The 21,701-nt window shown below is 41.1% G+C and overlaps 1 protein-coding gene across 2 annotated transcripts in view; it reads left to right on the top strand.

Annotated features, from left to right (window-relative positions):
• The window catches only part of kiaa1755 (KIAA1755 ortholog), a 124,264-nt gene that overhangs the window by 84,442 nt on the left and 18,121 nt on the right, over positions 1-21,701 (top strand). For both annotated transcript variants that reach the window (XM_033041617.1, XM_033041618.1), the window contains exons 10-19: positions 1,156-1,304; positions 2,480-2,618; positions 3,593-3,715; positions 5,207-5,398; positions 7,172-8,004; positions 10,790-11,042; positions 12,554-12,643; positions 17,857-18,081; positions 19,645-19,815; positions 20,816-20,993. In XM_033041617.1, coding sequence (XP_032897508.1) covers positions 1,156-1,304; positions 2,480-2,618; positions 3,593-3,715; positions 5,207-5,398; positions 7,172-8,004; positions 10,790-11,042; positions 12,554-12,643; positions 17,857-18,081; positions 19,645-19,815; positions 20,816-20,993 — 2,353 coding nt within the window. The remainder of the gene's footprint in view (positions 1-1,155; positions 1,305-2,479; positions 2,619-3,592; positions 3,716-5,206; positions 5,399-7,171; positions 8,005-10,789; positions 11,043-12,553; positions 12,644-17,856; positions 18,082-19,644; positions 19,816-20,815; positions 20,994-21,701) is intronic.

Raw genomic sequence — 21,701 nt, 5'->3', positions numbered from 1 at the left:
ACCAGATGAAGAGAATGAATAGATTTCTGGATGTTGGAGGAATCAAGGGAGATGGGGATAAGCCTGGAAAATGATACCGAGTCAGATCAGCTATGGTCTTGTAGAATAGTGGATCAGGTTGGAGGGGGCGAATGGTTCACTACTGTTCCTATTTATATGCACAGTTAGTCTTATGAACATTTGCGATAATCACTCTAAACAACAAAATATCAAATCTACATCCTGGATAATTGAGTTACGTACAACATTTAGATATTTTTTCTCTTTTTGTTCACTGATCTTTTCTTTTGTATATTTGAACTGTTATCTTTTTAGATTGCTCCCTCACCAGCTAACATGGATGAGGGTTGGTGGGATAAATGAAACATCAGTAGCAGGGTAAAAATCAACAAGGGTTTGAGTACAAATTAATCACAGATAACACTTTGTGGGAGCAAATTGAATTCTAATACTCTGTAGGAGCAACAGGTTAATCAAACATCTTGATGGCTTAAGAACTCTTGATTGTGTGAGAACATCTTACCAAACATAAACAACAGAAGCAGTTGTAAGTCTGGCTGCTGTTTCAGTAAGATCATGCCCATTCCAAATCTTGCCCTCAGCACCACCTACTAGCTCATTCAGCACCCTGCATTCCCCCCCCCCCCCCCCCCCCCCCCCGATTCTCTCATAGCTCACTGCAAATATATTTACTGATTCTGCCTTCTTAGATCTTGGGGGTGGGGAATTCCGAAGAATCAGAACACTATGGGAGCAGAAATTCCTCTTTACTTACATCTTCAATGGGTGATTCCTTATTCTGAAACCATTTTCTCTAGATCTGTGTAGCCCCTTCAAGTGCAACATCCTCTCAACATCTATTCTGCATTTTACCTGTAACGTGGGTTTTCAGTAGGTGCTCCGTGTTCCCTCCCACACTTCAAAGACGTACAGGTTTGTAGGTTAATTGGATTCAGTAAAATTGTAAATTGTCCTTATTGTGTAGGATAGTGCTAGTGTGCAGGGTGATTGCTGGTCGGTGTGGACTTGGTGGAGCGAAGGGCCTGTTTCTGCACTGTATATGTAAGGTCTAATGCCCAAAGCATCAAAACCTTTGGTTGGCTTGAGCCTGCTACTTTTCAGCAGTTACCATTTTGTGTTTACCTTTATTTGAAGGAAGTTATTAATTGCATCAGTAACCACAAGTTGACCATGCAGAGGGTTTTGCAAGATGCCCGGTTGGTTAATTTACAACTGGAAGGTGGAGCAATTCTCGCCAGACTCAAGAAAGAGGAAACTCGATTCAGTTTCTCTGAGGACTACAGGTGGGAAACTAATATGACTGAGTTGAACATTTTCAGGATCGTTTCTTCTAATCATCTAAAATCAGTACCCCGTTCCTGCTCTTTCCTGATATCCCTTGATTCAGTTAGCCCGAAGAGCTAAATTGAATTCTCTCCTGAAAACATCCAGTGAAATGGCCTACACTGCAATCTGTGGCAGAGAATTCCACAGATTCACAACACTCTGGGTGAATAAGTTGTTCCTCATTTCAGTACTACATGACCTTCTCCTTATTCTTAAATTGTGACCCCTGGTTCTGGACTCCCCCAACATCGGGAATTTTTTTCCTGCATCTAGCTTGTCCAACCCCTTAAGAATTTTATATGTTTCTATAAGAGATCCTCTCATCCTTCTAAATTACAGTGAATACAAGCCCAGTGGACCTATTCTTTCATCATATGTCAGTCCCGCCATCCCGAGAATTAACCTGGTGAACCTACACTGCACTCTTTCAATAGCAAGAATGTCCTTCTTCAAATTAGGAGACCAAAACTGCACAATACACCAGGTGTGGTATTGCCAGGGCCCTGTACAACTGCAGAAGGACCTCCTTGCTCCTATACTCAAATCGTCTTGCTATGAATGCCAACATGCCAATTGCTTTCTTCACTGCCTGCTGTACCTGCATGCTTGCTTTCAATGACTGATGTACAAGGACACCCAGGTCTCGTTGCAACTCCACTACCCACTACCCTCCATGTGAAAAGGTTACCCCTCGAGTCTCTTTTAAATTTTTCCCCTCTCATCTTAATTCCATTCTCTCTGGTTTTAGACACCTTTATTCCAGGAAATGATTGCGACCATCCATTATCCATGTCCCAAATTATTTTATACACCTCTATAAGGTCATTATTCAACCTCCAATGCTTCAGAGATAAAGGTCTCTCCTTATAACTCAAGCCCTCCAGTTCCAGTAACATCCTCTTTAATTTTTTCTGCACCCTTTTCAGTTTAATGACATCCTTCCTATAGCTGGGGGACCAGAACTGCACCCAACACATCAAGTCTCACTTGATGTATTGTGTGCAGTAGGCATTTGTACGGAGAAACGCACTTTCATTTGTTGTTGCATTTGTTAGTCATGTAACCTCTATATTTATAATGGTACTGTGAATATATATGACTCACGATGTTTTGCAACCTTATACATTTGCAGGGATGCCATTGATTCAGTAACACCTCTCTATAATACGGTGGAAGAAAGTGTCCATACTCTAGTGATGAAGTCCAATCAGTGTCTGCAGCATTTGGAGTTCTTGCAGAATCTGAGGACACTCGAGGACAAATTTAAACAGGTTGGGAATTTCACCACGAAACTCTATCTCTATTTCTACATAGCAACGCACATGGTCCAACTGCAAAGATTTAAAGTTGAACCTATACTCTAGCTGAGCCACAATGGTGATATCTCTGAGCATCTAATTACAATGGGGTCACTGATGGGTTGAAAAGCCCACACTACAGATTCATTCATCATCCTCTCTGTGAGAAAAAGGACAAGTATGGCCCTGAAACTGAGCATACACTTGTAGTTCTCTTCTGGTTCTAATCCCACCCACCATGTTTGTCCTGTTGTCCAACTGAATCCAATAGATCACTCCCGAAATAATACAAATAGGGACTTTAGAATTACATAAGTCACCAAATATTGTTTGCACTGTGGGAGAGTCAAGGAACAGAGACCATAGCCACAAAATAAAAGGATGTACCTTTAGAAAGGAGATGAGGAGGAATTTATTTAGTCAGAGGGTGGTGAATCTGTGGAATTCATTGCCACATTGAGCTGTGGAGGCCAAGTCAATGGATATTTTTAAGGCTGTGGTTGACATATTCTTGATTGGTGTCAGGGGTTATGGGAAGAATGCAGAAGATTGGGGCTGAGAAGGAAAGATAAATCAGCCATGATTTAATGGCATGGTAGACTTGATGGGTAGAATGGCCCAATTTGGGGATCGTAAACCATGCACATGCTATATCAGATGATGTGGCCTATCAGCGTTACAAAATGCTCACCTTAATTCATACTTCAAATGCCATTTTACAGAATATTAAATGACATAATTAATTTCCAGGAGTATAATTGCTGGAAATATAGTGCAAAACTGAAAATGTCCCATGGAATGCTAAATATGCTTCTGTGTTTTCCAGCAATTCCAGTTTATAATTGCCGTAAAATTCACTTAATGCTGATTAAAAACAAGTATTCAATCGTATCTTGCTTTAAAACTATTATTGGAGAGTTCTCTTCATCTCTTTATTGCCTCTTCAGCAAAACAACTGGCTTCTTTGTGAAGGTGAACCATATCTGCATAATTCAGTCACAAGTGGAGATTCACTTAAAGTCATACAACAAACCCAGCAAAAGTTCAGTGAATTCTTTATCTTGGCCACAGTAAGTCATATTCACTATACCTATATGTTTTATTTATATATAATTGAAACATTCCTAATAATAACATTCACAATTTACGGGCACCCATAAACTGAGTGCATTCACCAATTAGACAATGTTCAAAGCTGGACAGGGTTTTGTGAAGTAGGTCAATATTTACAAATTTTTGGAATTCATACACAAGGTGTAAGCACACTGGCCTAGTTGTCCCCGAGCTGACAATGGTTAGCAGCCTCTTTAGTCCACTGTGTGAAGTTGTGTCCACCGTGCTGACAAGTGGAGAGACACAGAACAATGGAGGAATGATTATATTTGTTCCTATTAGTATTGTGTGATTTTGAAGGAAATTGGAGGTGCCAATTTCCCCATTTGCTGCCTCTGGATCTCTGGGTGATAGGAGTTGTGAGTCTGGCAGATGCTATTGAAGAATCTTTCGTGAGGCACTGCAGTGCATTCAGTAGATGGTATTCACTGCAGCTGCAGTATTCTGGAGGGATCGGATACTTAAGATGGAGGTTGTGATACTTATGTCCAGATAGCAGCATGTCCATGATGGTGCTCAGCTTCTTCAGTGTGTTTGGAACTCACTCATCCAGGTCGGTCGAGAGTTTCTGCCATATCCCTGCCATCGTGGGTGACATGATGGTGATGCAGTCAATGCTGTTCCCCACAACTGTGTGGACCCAGATGAATCCAAACCTTGCCGTCTGCATGTGCAGCACTTTCCACCTTCTCTCTGTGAGCAGGTGGGTTCCCTCCTGCCATTCTGTTTTCTGCCGTGTCCTAAAGGTTTGCTGGTCATTTAGTTGGCCGCTATAAATTATCCCTTATGGGTAAAAATAATCAAAAGTTGATAGGCATGTGTGAAGAGATTGGCACTGAGGTACAAGGGTATAAGGAGAGGGGGAATGGCACTTATGGGATTGCTTCCCTGGAAGCTGGCATGGACACAATGAGCCAAATAGCTTCCACCCCTGTTGTTATGTTTAAGATTTATCTTATAACTGATGGAAAGGCTTTTGGCTTAGGACATTTTCTTGTTGTTACACTATCAATTGTAGTTCGATTCCCTAATATATGAAAATGGAGGGTGTTAGCATACGCATTTTTATTATGTGAGTTATTGACCTGACATATTAGTGCAGCAAAGTGCCTTGTATAGGTTTTTAGTTACATCTTAAATTTCTGTCAGATCAATGAAAACATTATTGACATGTATGAAAAGAATTAAGAAGATGGGTGGAAAGTTAAAGATGGCACAAAACTAACACAGTAATTAGGACAGTGATACTTAAATTGTATTTACTCTCTAAACCTTGCCACGTCTTTGAACGCTAACCACCTTTATCTTATACCTCCGCATATAACTTAGCATCATGTTTGTTATCACTCTTATGAAACACCTTGGGTTAATAAAGTACCACAAGTATAACTTGCTATGTAATATAGAAAACAACATTGCTCCACTTTACAATTGTCTTGCAATTACAGCAGGAATACAAAAAGAGTTTGGAGCTGTTGCAGGAGGCAAATCAACTGGACGGTTTCGCGTATCCTGAGTTTTCAGTTTTCAAAGATATGGTGGAAGAGTTTAAAATCCGACTTGACAATTTTCACATTAGTGCTAAGAAACAGCAGGCAGAATTGAATGCTCTAGTCAACCTGTACAACTACTGTGATAAGGTTTGTATAAAGAAAAACATAACGGCAAGTATTGTAAAATAAATATCACATTACCTTGTCTTTCTCCCCCAATATTGCAGAATGCGAAGCTGAATAAAATATAATATGAACTTTAAAAAAAAATTCTATAACATGACTGATTGGCACATAAATAAAATCTTTCAAATACAAATTTAAAAGACTAACCAATATGCAGAGATTGTAAGAGTATCTTCCTTAGGAAGTTATTGGCTGATATCAGCCCAAATAAATTCCAGTTGCCAAAATAGTGATACGATTTCCACCCAAATGGTAAGCTAATTGGGATAATTACAATAAGCAGAATTTAAGCAGCAGAAACCAATGGATAAGACAACTTTGCATCAGTAAAACTTAAAGACAAGGACTTTGAAAGGGTGGTTAGGGAATGGATGGTGGTGGGCAACAGCATTTAACCAACCTGGATGTTATTTGAAAAGCATTGTGTGGCTTTGGCTAGGCTGAAGAAGTAGGAGATTAGGCAAATCTGAAAGGAAAATAACCCCGACACGGAGACAAGGTCCACAGACATGTGAGCGAGAACCAGTTTCAAGATGCCCACTGGTGTAAACTTTAACTTGTTCAACAAGCATGTTATATGTGAAAGGAACATAAGAAAACTCTCACAGTAAAAGCAGAATGGCCTCACCAAATGTGTGGGCAGAACACCACAGCCAATTATGTCTAGGTTTTATTTTCCTTCTAACACACCACAGGAGAACTCCACTGGCTAATTGAATAGATTCAGTCAGGGATTTGGAGGGCAGGACCAGCATCTTCAGGTGATTCAGGCTGGAAAGCAGGTGCTTGATGAAGGGATTGCCAGGTGTATCATAGTCAAGCAGATTGTTCATTCTCAAATGAGGAAACTGAATTAAGAAAGGCTAGTAATCACAGAGCTTTGACCGGTCAACCACTTGGACTGGGGGATTAGAAAACAATAATGATAATAATGATAATGGATGGGATTTATATAGCGCCTTTCTATAATACTCAAGGCGCTTTACATCGCATTATTCATTCACTCCTCAGTCACACTCGGTGGTGGTGAGCTACTTCTGTAGCCACAGCTGCCCTGGGGCAGACTGACGAATGATGAAATAATTATTAAAACTGCTTTAAGAAAACTGCTCCCTGACTTTCTCTGCCGAGCTTTGTTGAACTGCTTGCTGGGGGAGCTGATGATAGGGAGCTGAATTTCCCAACAGGCTGCCCTTTTTGTTTGCTGCAACTTTGGCAGGATATTTATAGAAACACCAGAGAAGCAGAACAGACAGCTTTTGTTCATTTCACTGGTGTTTTCGCAAATCTTATTGCAGGTACTATGGGAAAATCCCTATGGAAACTAACAGTAAGCCTTATGAATTTTCAAGTATGTCAGTGTTTTGCCACTCAATATATGGGTAAAGGATATGACAAACCTGTTTCACCTGTCAAAATATCAAATCCATGCCCTCCAAGACTTAGGAATGCACAGTAAATAGATACACAAAGGATGTATGGAAGCTCAAAGCTACTCACTTATGAAATGGGTTCTGTAATTTTGCAATGTTTATCTCATAATAGATGTTTACCTTATGCCAAATAGAGAAAGTGCATGTGAAATGAGATAAATGGATATTTCTTCTGATATTTGTATCCTTTCTTCATTCTGTTATGTATCTCCAGCATTTATTACTTCTGTTTCAGATTTCTATCATTTGCAGTATTTTCTTTTTCATTAACATTCATTACACATGTGGTCTCTTTTGTTAGGCTCTGAAGCTGATCGAGGATTGCAAATGTTGCTTGGCCCAGCTGGGAACGTGTAACTCCACAAAATTCAGTGAAGAAACACTGCAGCATCTTGAAAATTATCATCAACGATTTTCAGAATTCTCTGTTGAAAAATTTAATCAGATGAAGAGTCAGACCCATGGCCCGAACAGCGTTCAGGGCATGAAGATGTGGAATGTAACTTTGTTGAATTACGAAGAAGTCAGGCAACTCCTTGAGGAAAACCTAGAGTTGTGCAGGAAGGTGCTGAAGGCTGATGGAAGTTCTTCTTCAGATAGCAAGAGAGAGTCAAAGAGCGCTGAGCAAAAAAGCAGTAAGGACTTGGTCTCAGGTGCCTCTCATGTGAGTGGGAGTTTTTGGACTGAAGAAAGAATAATCTGGCAGAAAAAGGAAGAACATAAACATTTGCCTGCGAAGAGCATTCATAATCACAAAGAAAATGTGACAAACAAGCCAAAAAGGGTACAAGCCAAGTCTTCAGTATTTGAATGGTCAGTGTGTCTGAATACAAAAGACGAGTCGAGTGATGAGAGGAGCCCTCAGATCTCTTCCCTCCCTTCCTACTCAGACCCAATATTTTCTCCCGCTGCTCGTCACAGAAGCTATCCCTCAAAAAAGATTATGCAGGCAGCACAGGGCTTCCAGTTGTCACGGCATGCGAGCTTTTGCTCTGAAGACAAACATTATAGGAGCACTGCAGCTGGCAGTAAAAGAAGTGGTGCTGCTCCACCGATTAGGTCTGTTCTCAGTGAACCTGAAGGACCAAGCATGTCACGAGGAGCAATACAAGAACTGACAAAGGAGAATTCATGGTAATAATAGGAGTTTGATATTTGGCAGAAACCTGTCCATCAGATGTGAATATAAGGGAATAATGCATTTTCCCCTCAGTGTATTGTATCATGATTATATTTTTAATAATTATACTCAAAAGGACCTGTGTTACCCATAAGCCCAAGGCAAGATAGTCACGAAGTCCCCTCCACTTGCATGAATAGTTATAATTAGTGACATTGCAAAAGTTCATTAAATCAGTCTGTTCAACCAGCACCTCAAAACCAATTAATACCAATACCTTCACCTCTACCACAGGTAATAAATGACAGAGTGATAATATAATTGGATGCACTCTTCAAAGTTTTCTGCTACATATTTGATAACTTATGACATTATATGACTTTAAGCTTCCAGTCTGTGATGAGGAATATGGGAGAGATTTTTGATCTAAATTTTGTATGATACCCCATCAGAACATCAGTCGCAGACCCAGACAAAGTTCATAATATTTAGAGGTGATCTTCTATAATACAGTGGATTTATTCACAATATTATCATTTTGGGATGCAGAATAAATTTTCTGACATTTCAAATCTGGGGGTTTATGGGGTATTGTCCCGTGGAAAAAAATGTAAACTGCTCCTGGCTATGGTTAAATAATGCATTCTTTCAGGAGGAAGGGTTACGAACCTGGCCAGGAATTCCTATGTGGACCCAGACTTTCCATCTAATTCAATTTACTCCAATGGAAGATGTAACACATATTGGGCGGTTTATGAGTGTTAGTTGAGTTCAGTTCAGTTTATTGTCATGTGTACTGAGGTACAGTGAAAACCTTTTGTTGCATGCTAACCAGTCAGCAGAAAAACAATACATGGTCAATTCGTCCCTTCCCACCCGAACCACCCCATCTCCAGGCACTTTCCCTTGTAACTGCAAGAAATGCAACACTTGTCGCTTTACCTCCCCCTTGACTCCATCCAAGGACCCAAGCAGTCTTTCCAGGTGCGGCAGAGGTTCACCTGCACCTCCTCCAACCTCATCTATTGCATCCGCTCCTCTAGATGTCAGCTGCTCTACATCGGTCAGACCAAGCGTAGGCTTGGCGATCGCTTCACCAAACACCTCCGCTCGATTCGCAATAACCAACCTGATCTCCCGGTGGCTCAGCACTTCAACTCCCCCTCCCATTCCGAATCCAACCTTTCTGTCCTGGGCCTCCTCCATGGCCAGAGTGAGGACCACTTTAAATTGGAGGAGCAGCACCTTATATTTCTTGGGCAGTTTGCACCCCAGTGGTATGAACATTGACTTGTCTAATTTCAGGTAGTCCTTACTTTCACCTCCCCATCTCAGCTCTCCCTCAGTCCTCTGGCTCCACCTCTTCCTTTCTTCCTCCCGCCCCACCCTCACATCAGTCTGAAGAAGGGTTTCGACCCGAAACGTTGCCTATTTCCTTCGCTCCATAGATGCTGCCTCACCCGCTGAGTTTCTCCAGCATTTTTGTCTACCTTCGATTTTCCAGTATCTGCAGTTCCTTCTTAAACACATGCTTACAATCGATCCATTTACAGCAAATAGATACATGAGAAGGGAATAACATTTAATGCAAGGTAAAGCCAGTAAAGTCCAATCAAGGAAAATCTGAGGGTCACCAATGAGGGAGATAATAGTTCAGCAATAGTTCTGTCTTACTTCCCAAAATGTCTAAGTTACAGTTTACCTTGCCATTTCTCTTGTTCGTAAACATTTAAAACATGTCTTCAAAACTGAAACTCCAGATGGTGATTGATAACTTTAGAATGTTATCTTTTTTTATGACCCGAACCACCCCCTCTCCAGGCACTTTCCCTTGTAACCGCAAGAAATGCAACACTTGTCGCTTTACCTCCCCCTTGACTCCATCCAAGGACCCAAGCAGTCTTTCCAGGTGCGGCAGAGGTTCACCTGCACCTCCTCCAACCTCATCTACTGCATCCGCTCCTCTAGATGTCAGCTGCTCTACATCGGTCAGACCAAGCGTAGGCTTGGCGATCGCTTCACCAAACACCTCCGCTCGATTCGCAATAACCAACCTGATCTCCCGGTGGCTCAGCACTTCAACTCCCCCTCCCATTCCGAATCCGACCTTTCTGTCCTGGGCCTCCTCCATGGCCAGAGTGAGGCCCACTTTAAATTGGAGGAGCAGCACCTTATATTTCTTGGGCAGTTTGCACCCCAGTGGTATGAACATTGACTTGTCTAATTTCAGGTAGTCCTTACTTTCACCTCCCCATCTCAGCTCTCCCTCAGCCCTCTGGCTCCACCTCTTCCTTTCTTCCTCCCGCCCCACCCTCACATCAGTCTGAAGAAGGGTTTTGACCCGAAACGTTGCCTATTTCCTTCGCTCCATAGATGCTGCCTCACCCGCTGAGTTTCTCCAGCATTTTTGTCTACCTTCGATTTTCCAGTATCTGCAGTTCCTTCTTAAACACATGCTTACAATCGATCCATTTACAGCAAATAGATGCATGAGAAGGGAATAACATTTAGTGCAAGGTAAAGCCAGTAAAGTCCAATCAAGGAAAATCTGAGGGTCACCAATGAGGGAGATAATAGTTCAGCAATAGTTCTGTCTTACTTCCCAAAATGTCTAAGTTACAGTTTACCTTGCCATTTCTCTTGTTCGTAATCATTTAAAACATGTCTTCAAAACTGAAACTCCAGATGGTGATTGATAACTTTAGAATGTTATCTTTTTTTATTGTGGATTATCACAATTGTTGAAAGGAACACTTTAAGTAATATTTTTACTTCTGTTTGCTTCTTATTTCTTTAAAGCAATAAACTGCAACACATTATGGAAGAGATATTGATCACCGAGAGGGAGTACGTCCGTTCCCTTGGATACGTCACTTCAGAATACTTCCCTGAGATGGATCGTATGGACCTTCCTCAGGATTTGCGGGGACATCGAGGGACCATCTTTGGAAATCTAGAGAAACTGTATGACTTCCATAGCCAGTACTTCCTGAAGGAGCTGGAAAGCTGTGCAAGGGACCCCATCAGAGTTGGACGCTGCTTCCTTAGACACGTGAGATGCCTATAGATCTCCTACGTATTCTTTTACCAACATTAAAATAATCTGTCTCTTAGATTACACACTTCTTTGGAATTATAGGACTGTTTCGGCCGCATTGAGATTATTGCATGCTGTTTTGGACATCCCGTTCCAGGAAAGACGTAGAAGCCTTGGAAAGAGCACAGAGGAGGTTTGCCAGAATGATGCCTGGAATAGGGGGGCATTAGCTACAGCGAGATGTTGGACAGACTTGGATTGCTTTGTCTGGAATGCCAGTACTTGAGGGGAGACCTGATAGAAGTATATAAAATTATAAGTGGCACAGGTAGGGTAGACTTTTGGAGGATGGACTGTCCTAGGGTGGAAATATCAAGTAGACGAGGGCAGAGCTTTAAGGTGAGAGGGGCAAAGTTTAAAGGAGATGTGCAAAACAGATTTCTTTACACAAAGTGGTATGAATGCCTGGAACGCTTGGGATGGTGGAGGTGGCAGATATGATAGTGGCATGTAAAATACATTTGGATAGGCACGTGGATATGCGGGGATGGAGGGATATGGGTTATGTGCGGGCAGAAAGGAGTAAGTCTTGGCACCATGTTTGGCACAGACATTTGGGCCGAAGAGCCTGTTCCTGCTCTGTACTGTTCTATGTTCTCTATCCTTTTCTCAATCCATTCCAATATCTTCCTAATTTATTTTCCTTCAGAAGCAACATCTTTGGAGGGAAATGGCCAACCAAAGGTTTAGGTCAAGACTCTTCATGTAGACAGTCTGGATGAAGGGTCCTGGTCCATAATCATCAACTGCTCATTTCCCTCCACAGATGCTGCCTGCCCCCGCTAAGTTCCTTTTACAGATTCCAGTATCTGCATCTGTGGTGCTTCACTACTCCCTTATACTTGTATTGTTTATTTTTACATTAATTATTGCGATCACTTCAACTTTGTGTGTGGTTTTCCCTTTAGTTTCAATAGCTACAACTTACATTCCTTGAGATGTGCAATAAGCATATCTTTCAGCATTATTTTGCATTTTCACACATTATAACTACACCAACTTGCAGGGGGTGATCAGAACATTTTAAAGAAGTGTTAGAAATCAAGTGGTGTGCACTAAATATTGGAAACTCATGTCTGATCCACATTACAGCAGTTGCATCCAGAAATGCTTTGTACATTAATGATGCCAAACTGCATGTTTGATTTTCCCCATGTGAGTCAGCAGGAAAATCACACAATTCATGGAATTTCCAGTATTCCACAATTTTCCAATGTTATTTGACTTCTATTGAAATTAAATTGTGCCGTGCAGAAAAAGGAGACATTAATAAATCCATGGCAGTAATGTTTGATTTCTGCTATGACACGATCGTTAGCTGGAACAGCTAATCCTATCAGATCCTTTGAAGTATGAGAGAAAAAAATACTTTGTTTTAATAAGTTGCTGTCAGTGATAATTAATTTGATAATTACAATTGCTTCATTATTAAAAAGGAGTTTGCACCTTTCTTTCTTTTATTTTAGGAGAAACAGTTTGGACTGTATGCGCTGTACAGCAAGAACAAGCCCCGATCAGACTTACTGCTCAGCAGCCATGGAAACACCTTTTTCAGGGTATGTGTTTGAACTTATCTTAATTCTGGTCCAGCGATCTTGCATTGAAGTGACCTTGTCAATTCAGGCTGCCACCCTGCTGAACAAAACTGTAGCCAATCCAATATGGTGGCCATCACTCCTCCAAGCAAAGCTTGGTACATGGTTCTGACAAAATAGTCTGCCTCATTTATGTCAGTTTTACTCCAAAACGCAGAACAAAGCAAGTTGAACCTTCTGTGTACGAAGGAAATGCAAGGGCTATGTTTAAACCAAAGATGGACACAAAAATCTGGAGTAACTCAATGGATTAGGCAACATCTCTGGAGAAAAGGAATAGGTGACATTTCATATTCATACATTGAGTATAGGAGCAGGGAGATTCTACTGCAGTTGTACAGGGTCTTAGTGAGACCACACCTGGAGTATTGTGTACAGTTTTGGTCTCCTAATCTGAGGAAAGACATTCTTGCCATAGAGGGAGTACAGAGAAGGTTCACCAGACTGATTCCTGAGATGTCAGGACTTTCATATGAAGAAAGACTGGATAGACTCGGCTTGTACTCGTTAGAATTTAGAAGATTGAGGGGGGATCTTATAGAAACTTACAAAATTCTTAAGGGGTTGGACAGGCTAGATGCAGGAAGATTGTTCCCGATGTTGGGGAAGTCCAGAACAAGGTGTCACAGTTTAAGGATAAGGGGGAAATTTTTTAGGACCTAGATGAGAAAAACATTTTTCACACAGAGTGGTGAATCTCTGGTATTCTCTGCCACAGAAGGTAGTTGAGGCCAGTTCATTAGCTATATTTAAGAGGGAGTTAGATGTGGCCCTTGTGGCTAAAGGGATCAGGGGGTATGGAGAGAAGGCAGGTACGGGATACTGAGTTGGATGATCAGCCATGATCATATTGAATGGCGGTGCAGACTCGAAGGGCTGAATGGCCTACTCCTGCAGCTAATTTCTATGTTTCTATGTTTCAGGTCGAGACCATTCCTCAGAAAAACCCTTCACAAAAAGATACTCTAGCTTTTTGTGTCTATCTCAAATTGAACATTTTGGCTTCTTCCTTTCACCTCAGTGTTCCAACCCTGAGTATCACCCCAAACTAAACTTATTTCCAAAGCTGTGGGATTTTGGAACCACATTCATAAACATCGTTAACATTAAGAACCACATGACTACTGAATGCCCTATACACCAACCCATAAAATGCACTAAATATAACTTCAGATGTAGTCAAAATTTTCATCAAAATAAAACCCCTCATAATCACATCATATTTTCAAGACAAGTCAAGAGTGTTTTATTGTCGTATGTCCCGGATGATACGACATTACTTGCTGCAGCACAACATAATATGTGAATATGTAAACATAGTACATAATGGGGGAAGAGAAAGAAAAGAAAAAGTTCAATAAATAACAAATATAGTGAATTAATAATGTAGTATTTTGCAGTTCAGAGCTCAGAGCTTATTCGTTGTTGTGTTTAATAGCCTGATGGCTGTAGGGAAGAAGCTGTTCCTGAATCTGGACGTTACAGTTTTCAGGCTCCTGTACCTTCTTCCTGATGGCAATGGTGAGATGAGCATGTGGCCAGGATGGAGTGTGTCCTTGATGATTTTGGCTGCCTTTTTGAGGAAGCGACTATGATCGATCCCTTCGACGGTGGGGAGGTCAAAGTCGGACTGGATGTACTGTGCAGTGGTCACAACTTTTCGTAGTCTTTTTCGCTCCTGGACATTCAAGTTGCCGAACCAGGCCACAATGCAACCAGTCAGAATGCTCTCTATGATGCACCTGCAGAAGTTTAGGAGAATCCTCTTCAACATGCCGAATCTCCATAATCTTCTCAGGAAGTAGAGTCGCTGATGTGCCTTCTTTATAATTGCATCGGTGTGCTGGGTCCAGGAAAAATCTACGGAAATATGCACGCCCAGGAATTTGAAGTTATTGACCCTCTCCATCGTCCCATTGATATGAACAGGATTGTGGGTCCACATCCTTCCCCTACCAAAGTCCACATCAGTTCCTTGGTCTTACTGATGTTGAGAGCCAGGTTGTTGTGCTGGCACCATTTGGTCAGTCGGTCGATCTCACTTCTATACACTGACTCGTCCCCATCTGTGATTCGTCCAACAACAGTGGTGTTAACGGCGAACTTGATGATGGAGTTCACATTATGTCCGGCTCCGCAGTCATGGGCATAGAGTGAGTAAAGCAGGGGGCTGATACCTGTTCCAATATTGAACAAATAGATCTGGGTTCAGACTTATTATTGTCACATGCATTGAGGTGCAGTGAAAAGCTTTGCTTTGCATGCTAGCCAAACAGATCAGATAAATACAATTGTGAAACTCCAGTACAATAGATAGAGCCAAAATGACGATGCAGAGTGCAAAATATAGCTCTCAGCATTGTATCGCATCAGTTCCAATGTCTACAATGTCTACAATGGGATAGAGGTAAATAGAGTGCTAACTGACATTGACTGAGAGGTTATTGCCCTGACGCCATGACTCTAAGTTTTCTATCTCCTTCCTGGACACCATCTCATCATTGTTTGTGATCCGGCCCACCACAGTGGTGGCATCTGCAAATTTCTGGATGAAGTTAGAGCTAAATTTTGCTGCGCAGTCATGAGTGTATAGGGAATATAGTAGGGGACTGTGAACGTAACCTTGAGGAGCATCAGTGTTGAGAATTGGATGCCTCGGTAGGTCTTCCCACCCAAACCACCCCTTCTGCAGGTACCTTCCCCATCAACCGCAGAAGATGCAACACCTGTCGCTCTACCTCAATCCTTTCAGGTTAGGCAGAGGTTCACTTGCACCTCCTGCATCCTCATCTACCGTTGTTCAAGATGTGGACTCTTATACATCGGCGAGACCAAACGCAGACTGGGCGATCGTTTCGCGCAACACCTTCGCTCAGCCCTTGTGAACCAACCTGATCTCCCGGTTCATCAGGATATGGCGCCAGGTGCTCCGGGCGGGTCAAGACCTGCACTTGGTCAGGTCTGTAGGTCAGATAGGGGTCGGTGCCACTTCAATGTCAGGGCCTGCACTCAGTCAGGCCTAACGGTTCAGAGAGGTCGATGGTCCTTCCATATCGGGGCCCAGTCATCCAGTCAGGTCCGCCGTTACGTGAGCGCGAGGCATAGGAGGATACGTGGAGGCTGCAGGCTTCACCAGTCACAGTAGGCCTCACTGTCCGGTTGGCTCAGGACAGGTAAGGCCTTCACTCCCGAGGATCACGGGATCTTCAGACCTGCAGGAAATATTATTAGAACATCTATAAATGATGCTATACTTACAAGTAGAAAAGAGATTTAAAAGATTAGAGCATGTATCACATAATAGTCGATTTTTCCTCTGAGAAGAGCATGCAAAGAGTCACAATTGTCCAGCATCATCTTGTCATCTGCGGTATCCACGTTCATATGCCATTTGCGGAACCTATCTGTATAAATATGGTGATGATCTCCCAGACACTTGAGGCTAGTGGCTACAACCCAGCTGCTGTCCTGATAGAGAGCAGTCATTGTTTGCACAACTGCATCTTGTGGCTTTGAAACCAGTCCCTGCTATGAATCACTACACTCGATTGCTACTTGCATATATTAACAATTTCTATATTATTGATGTACCCATTGACCATATATCAATGCTCTCCAACAGTTATTAAGAGTCAAGTCTACAGTTGAAGCATAGTTAATTTTCACATGCACTGGGAAGGGAATAATGAAGTTGTTACTCGCTGGAGATTTACAGGCACATTAACGCAACAAATAACTATACAATAAACCATAATACGATAAATTAATAGTTATTCCAGATAAACAGGCCAGAATTGTGCAAGGGGAAGTATATAGTGCAACCTGTAAAGAGGTCACAAAAGCTGAAGGTGATAAATGGAACGCACCCCAGACACACACTTTCTCTCTCCTTCTGACACAGGTTCTCTCGTTAACACCTTTCTTTTCACTTTCCGTCCCCACTGTAACCTAGTCCCTAGTCTACTTTCTTACCCATCCCTATCTCCTCCCGGTCCCCCCCCCCCCCCCCACTTCCCCATCTACTCATCACCCTTCCCTTTGGTTTTATATTTCACTCCTCACCTTCCTTTCTTATATTTTACCATCTGCAGCCTTTGTTTTCTCTACTTATCACCTCCAGCCTTTGTGCCTTGTAAGACACTGCCCAATTCACCACTGACTCAGAAAGAGAAGGAATGCTGGGGCTACCTGAAGTGAGATAAATCAAAATGTATACCATTGGGCTGTAAACTGCCCAAGCGAAATATGAGATGCTGTTCCTCCAATTTGCGTTTAGCCTCACTCTGACAATGGAGGAGACAGATGACAAAGGTCTGTGTAGGAAAGGGAAGGAGAATTAAAGTGTCTAGCATCCGTGAGATCACATGGGCTGAACGAAGGTGTTCCGCGAAACAATCACCCAGTCTGCGTATGGTCTCGCCGATGTATAAGAGTCCACATCTTGAACAACGGATACAGTAGATGAAGTTGGAGGAGGTGCAAGTGAACCTCTGCCAAACCTGAATGGATTGTCGAGGTCCCTGGACAGAGACGAGGGAGGAGGTATAGCGATAGGTGTTGCATCTTCTGCAGTTGCAGGGGAAGGTACCCGTGGAAGGGTTGGTTTGGATGGGAAGTTATGAGTTAAGCAGGGAGTTGCGGAGAGAACAGTCTCTGTGGGAAGACAGAAAGGGGTGGAGATGTAAAAATGTGGCTAGGGGTGGGATCCAGTTGGAGGTGGGGGAAATTTCGGAGGATTATGTGTTGTATGAGACGGCTGATGGGGTGGAAGGTAAATACTAGGGGGGGACTGTCTCTGTTGTGACTAGGGGGAGAGGGAACAAGGACAGAGCTGCAGGGTATGGAGGAAAGACAAGTGAGGGCCTCATCTATGAAGGGAATATTTGTTGGTGTTATTCCAGCATCAGGGAGAATGTAGCTGAAGCCTCCAAGCATGTGTGTGGATACCATGGGCCGAAACAAACTTTAATAAGAGAAATTGGAGATCACAGAGGAAAGTGTTTTCAATTACATTATTGCAAAACTTAAACAATTGCAGTTTTAATAAGGTTTACAGGATTACCACTCAAATATAGGCAGCGCAGGATTCAACCCTCAGTGTTTGCGATCTGAAAGGTTTCACTGGTAAATTCAGCACTGAAACAGTTTAAAACATTGACTTTCTTTCGACACAGGCCAAACAGCTAGAATTAGGTGACAAGATGGACTTGGCATCGTATCTTTTGAAACCGATTCAGAGAATCAGCAAGTACAACCTACTCCTGAGGGATATGTTCAAAGAGTGCAGCACAGCCCAGGAAAAAGAGTGCAAGGAACTGCAGGGAGCCCATGAGATAGTGTGCTTCCAGCTCCGGTATGGGAATGATCTTCTTGCCATGGATGATATACAGGAGTGTGATGTAAGTTTAGATAGACTTTGCAATTTGAAGGCATTTTTTAATTATTTTATATACAACGTTACTTTTTGCATGATTGCATATTCAATGGGTTAAAGAATTGAGGATTATGAAAATCGCAGCAACGTTATCTAATTTACAATTTTATGACAAATTTCATTTCTTCAATATTTTGCAATTTTAAAATGTTTTATTTATTCAGTTAAATATCCTGCATCTCGCAATATTTTGCGATCTAAATGACATGGTATATTTATGTTGTCATTTTCTATTTTTCCACTTCCATGTATTGAACATATTGATATGTTAGAAGGACTATGGCATTGTACCCAATCTTCGTATGTGAGGCATCGCAACAAATTGCAATTTTGTTCTCACCCAGTAATTATATCTGGGCACATTTCACATGATTGAGAATTGAGATAAGAAGTATGAACAGGAATGAATTCCTCCCTACCAGGGCACATGGATCAAGCTCTGTGCTGATTTGAAGATGGGATTAGAAATTATATACCATGTAACATGAAATATTTTTTTAAAAAAATATGCATTAATTATACTTAATACGGATTATACTTCCTGGTGTAATGGGTTTTGTTTGTGGATTTTTAATGAATCTTCTTAAGAAAAACTGAGGCTATTATAAGTAGAAATACATGAGAAATGAATAAAAATTTAATAAAAAGGAACTGCAGATGCTGGTGTACATACTAAAGATAGACACAAAATGCTGGAGTAACTAAATGGGTCATGCAGCCTTTCTGCAGAAAATACAGAGGTATCACCTATCCATTTTCTCCAGAGATGCTGCCTGACCTGTGGAGTTACTCCAGCAATTTGTCTATATTATGAGAAATTAATATAAATATTTTACCTGTATTTAAGAAGGGAGATAGTAAGGTGTTTTAGTTGTTTTATGTTTGCTTATTCAAATAAAAAAATATTTTATTTGTAATATTTCTGAATGCCAGCGACATTTGAAAATGTGGAAACACATCGCAGAAGAGAATGTGTACAACACATTTCCTTTCACTTTAAGGAGAAATCTGAAGGCTGATTTTTTAAATTATTAAATGTTTGAATGCTGTGCAATTCTAAGGAAGACCAGAACTAAATGTCATAGACGTAAAATAGTCAACGATAAATCAAATGGCTAATTTAGAAGAAATGTATTTTACCCAGAAGAAAGAGTGAACATGTGGGCAAGGCTTATAATATAGGTGCCTTCAGTGGGATGCTAATGACAGAGGAGAACTGCATTGATAAAATTAGATATGGAAGAATCGAGGAGATTTAGATGAAGCACAAATGCCGGCAGGGACTTGAACGGTTTGAATAGTTTATTTCTATGCTGTTTCTTCTGCATTAGCTTCTCAGTCTTGTGACCCAAACAGCACAGACCAGAGTGTAAACCTAATAATTTGTTATCTGTATGTTTTCTTACTACATCTGAGACTGTATGTAGTCATTATCCATGGGAGTTCTCAAGGCATTTTAAAAATCTAAGTTAAGTAAAATGTTGCACCACTAATCATATCCTTAATTGTAACCATGAATTGTAACTAGGTGAACCTGAAGGAGCAGGGCCAATTATTACGTCGGGACGAGTTTGTTGTATGGTCTGGGCGAAAGAAATGTTACAGGCACATCTTCCTCTTTGAAGATCTCATACTCTTCAGCAAGACCAAGAAAACAGAAGGAAGCAATGACATCTACATTTACAAACAATCCTTCAAGGTAAAATGAGCGTATTCTAGTTAGCAAATAGACTTCAAGTCCCCACTTTGGATATGACAAGCTTAAATGCATGTATAGGGCACTTAACATTCCAATCAAACTGTGCAAGAATATTATAAAGTTATACATTTAAATAATTTAGAACAAAATAATCTTGATTATATTTCATCAGCATGAAGACCTAAATAAGCAAACTATGATTATGTTAGAACAATCCTGGTATTAACCTCATGCTTTTACATTCCTTTATGCAAACCTTACTCACAAGGGAGACATTGTGAAGTCTTCAGATGAAGAACTTCTATCTAAAGTACAGCAATAATAAATTGCGTTTAACGTGGCAAAAATGTAATATGTTAATATCGGTAGCGTTCTCATATATTTCCTTTAAGAAGTTAAATGAATGTTTTATATGTGATTTATTGTCTGATCATCCTGTTAACCTGGAACGATAATGATTCATATTAAGCTGTGAGCTAGATAACAAAAAATGAGATCCTGCAAAGTTTAATTAAAGACTGCATTCGGCCCATTAAACCTGCTTCGTCATATAAGCAACAAGGCAGTTAACCTGAATTTTGCACCTTTCTTGAAATGCACCTCTGACTTGACAAAAAAATCAAGACTGCTCCACTGGCCTTTGTGGAAGAGAGTTGCAATGGCAAATGATCCGGAAATATTGCTTTGCATTGATTATGCAAAAAGATTGTGCAGCAAACGCATATCACATATTCTCCATGTCCTCTCATATTGAAGTGACAGGGAAGTGGTAGTGACACTGCCAACTACCTCTAAGAACATCAGTATCCTTGTGATTTCCACTGAGACACATGCGAATGTGGGAGGTCTAAGCTATTACCAGTAGTCTACAGCTGGATAGCTGAAGTGAAAGATTTGACAAAGATAAATAAATCATGAGTTTCCAAAGGATAAATCTACTGCTGTATGATTGACTTAATCTTGATCGTTGTGTGTTTTGTTTTATTATTTTGTAATTCAGACTTCTGAAATTGGAATGACACATAACTCTGGTGAAAGTGGACAGCGTTTTGAAATTTGGTTCAGAAGGCAGAAATCCCAAGATACTTATATCTTGCATGCACCAACTCCAGATGTGAAACAGGTGTGGATAGATGATTTAGAGAAAATATTATGGAACCAAGCGTTGAGGAACAGAGGTCAGTAAATTAACAGGAATTAACAGATAGGTTGAAGAATGCCATAAAGCCAGTAATAGTCTTCTCCTTAAACTTAAATGTCTCCTAATTACTCTAATTTAACGATATGTTGTGCACTCTTTTTTTAATTATTGTATTTTTAAAAATAAAATTAATTATTCTGTTGCATCTTGTTGTCATGGGACTGAACATAACATGCATGTTTCAGTGATTATTCAGTAAGTGGTCTGTCGCATATATGACAGAAGATAAAATATATTTATTCGGTGAAGAGATAATTTAATCTCTTGCTCAGTAATGGCCGGTTCTCACGGTGCGACCTGACCCAAGATGTCACAAGAGTGAAGTGGTCGTGGTCCAGCACGAGTTCCGCACGATATAACGGGGGGTAGATAAAGAGTTCCCACGGTACTCGGCAATTCTGTCATTTGTGCGAGTGACTTGTCCGTCTCCCGATCTTTCCCGTTAATCGTGAATGAACATCGTGGACTGTAGTGTAGTTAATCACGTGGCACAAATGATGTCACTTTTTTTCACACACTATATAAATATCCTCCGTTCGTAGAATTGGCTCATTTGCAGACATGCCTATACAAAGTTGGTTCGAGTACAGGCTGGTTGTTATTTTCATTGACGCGCTGTATGCATTAGCGCAACATGTGCATCGAAAACGCTTGCGTGAAGGCAGAAGGGTGAGATTAATTAAAA

This window comes from Amblyraja radiata, chromosome 23 (assembly GCF_010909765.2).
Source record: "Amblyraja radiata isolate CabotCenter1 chromosome 23, sAmbRad1.1.pri, whole genome shotgun sequence".
NCBI classification, from domain to species: Eukaryota; Metazoa; Chordata; class Chondrichthyes; order Rajiformes; family Rajidae; genus Amblyraja; species Amblyraja radiata.
Note: the sequence above shows the minus strand (reverse complement) of the source record. Positions and strands in the feature narration are given on the sequence as shown.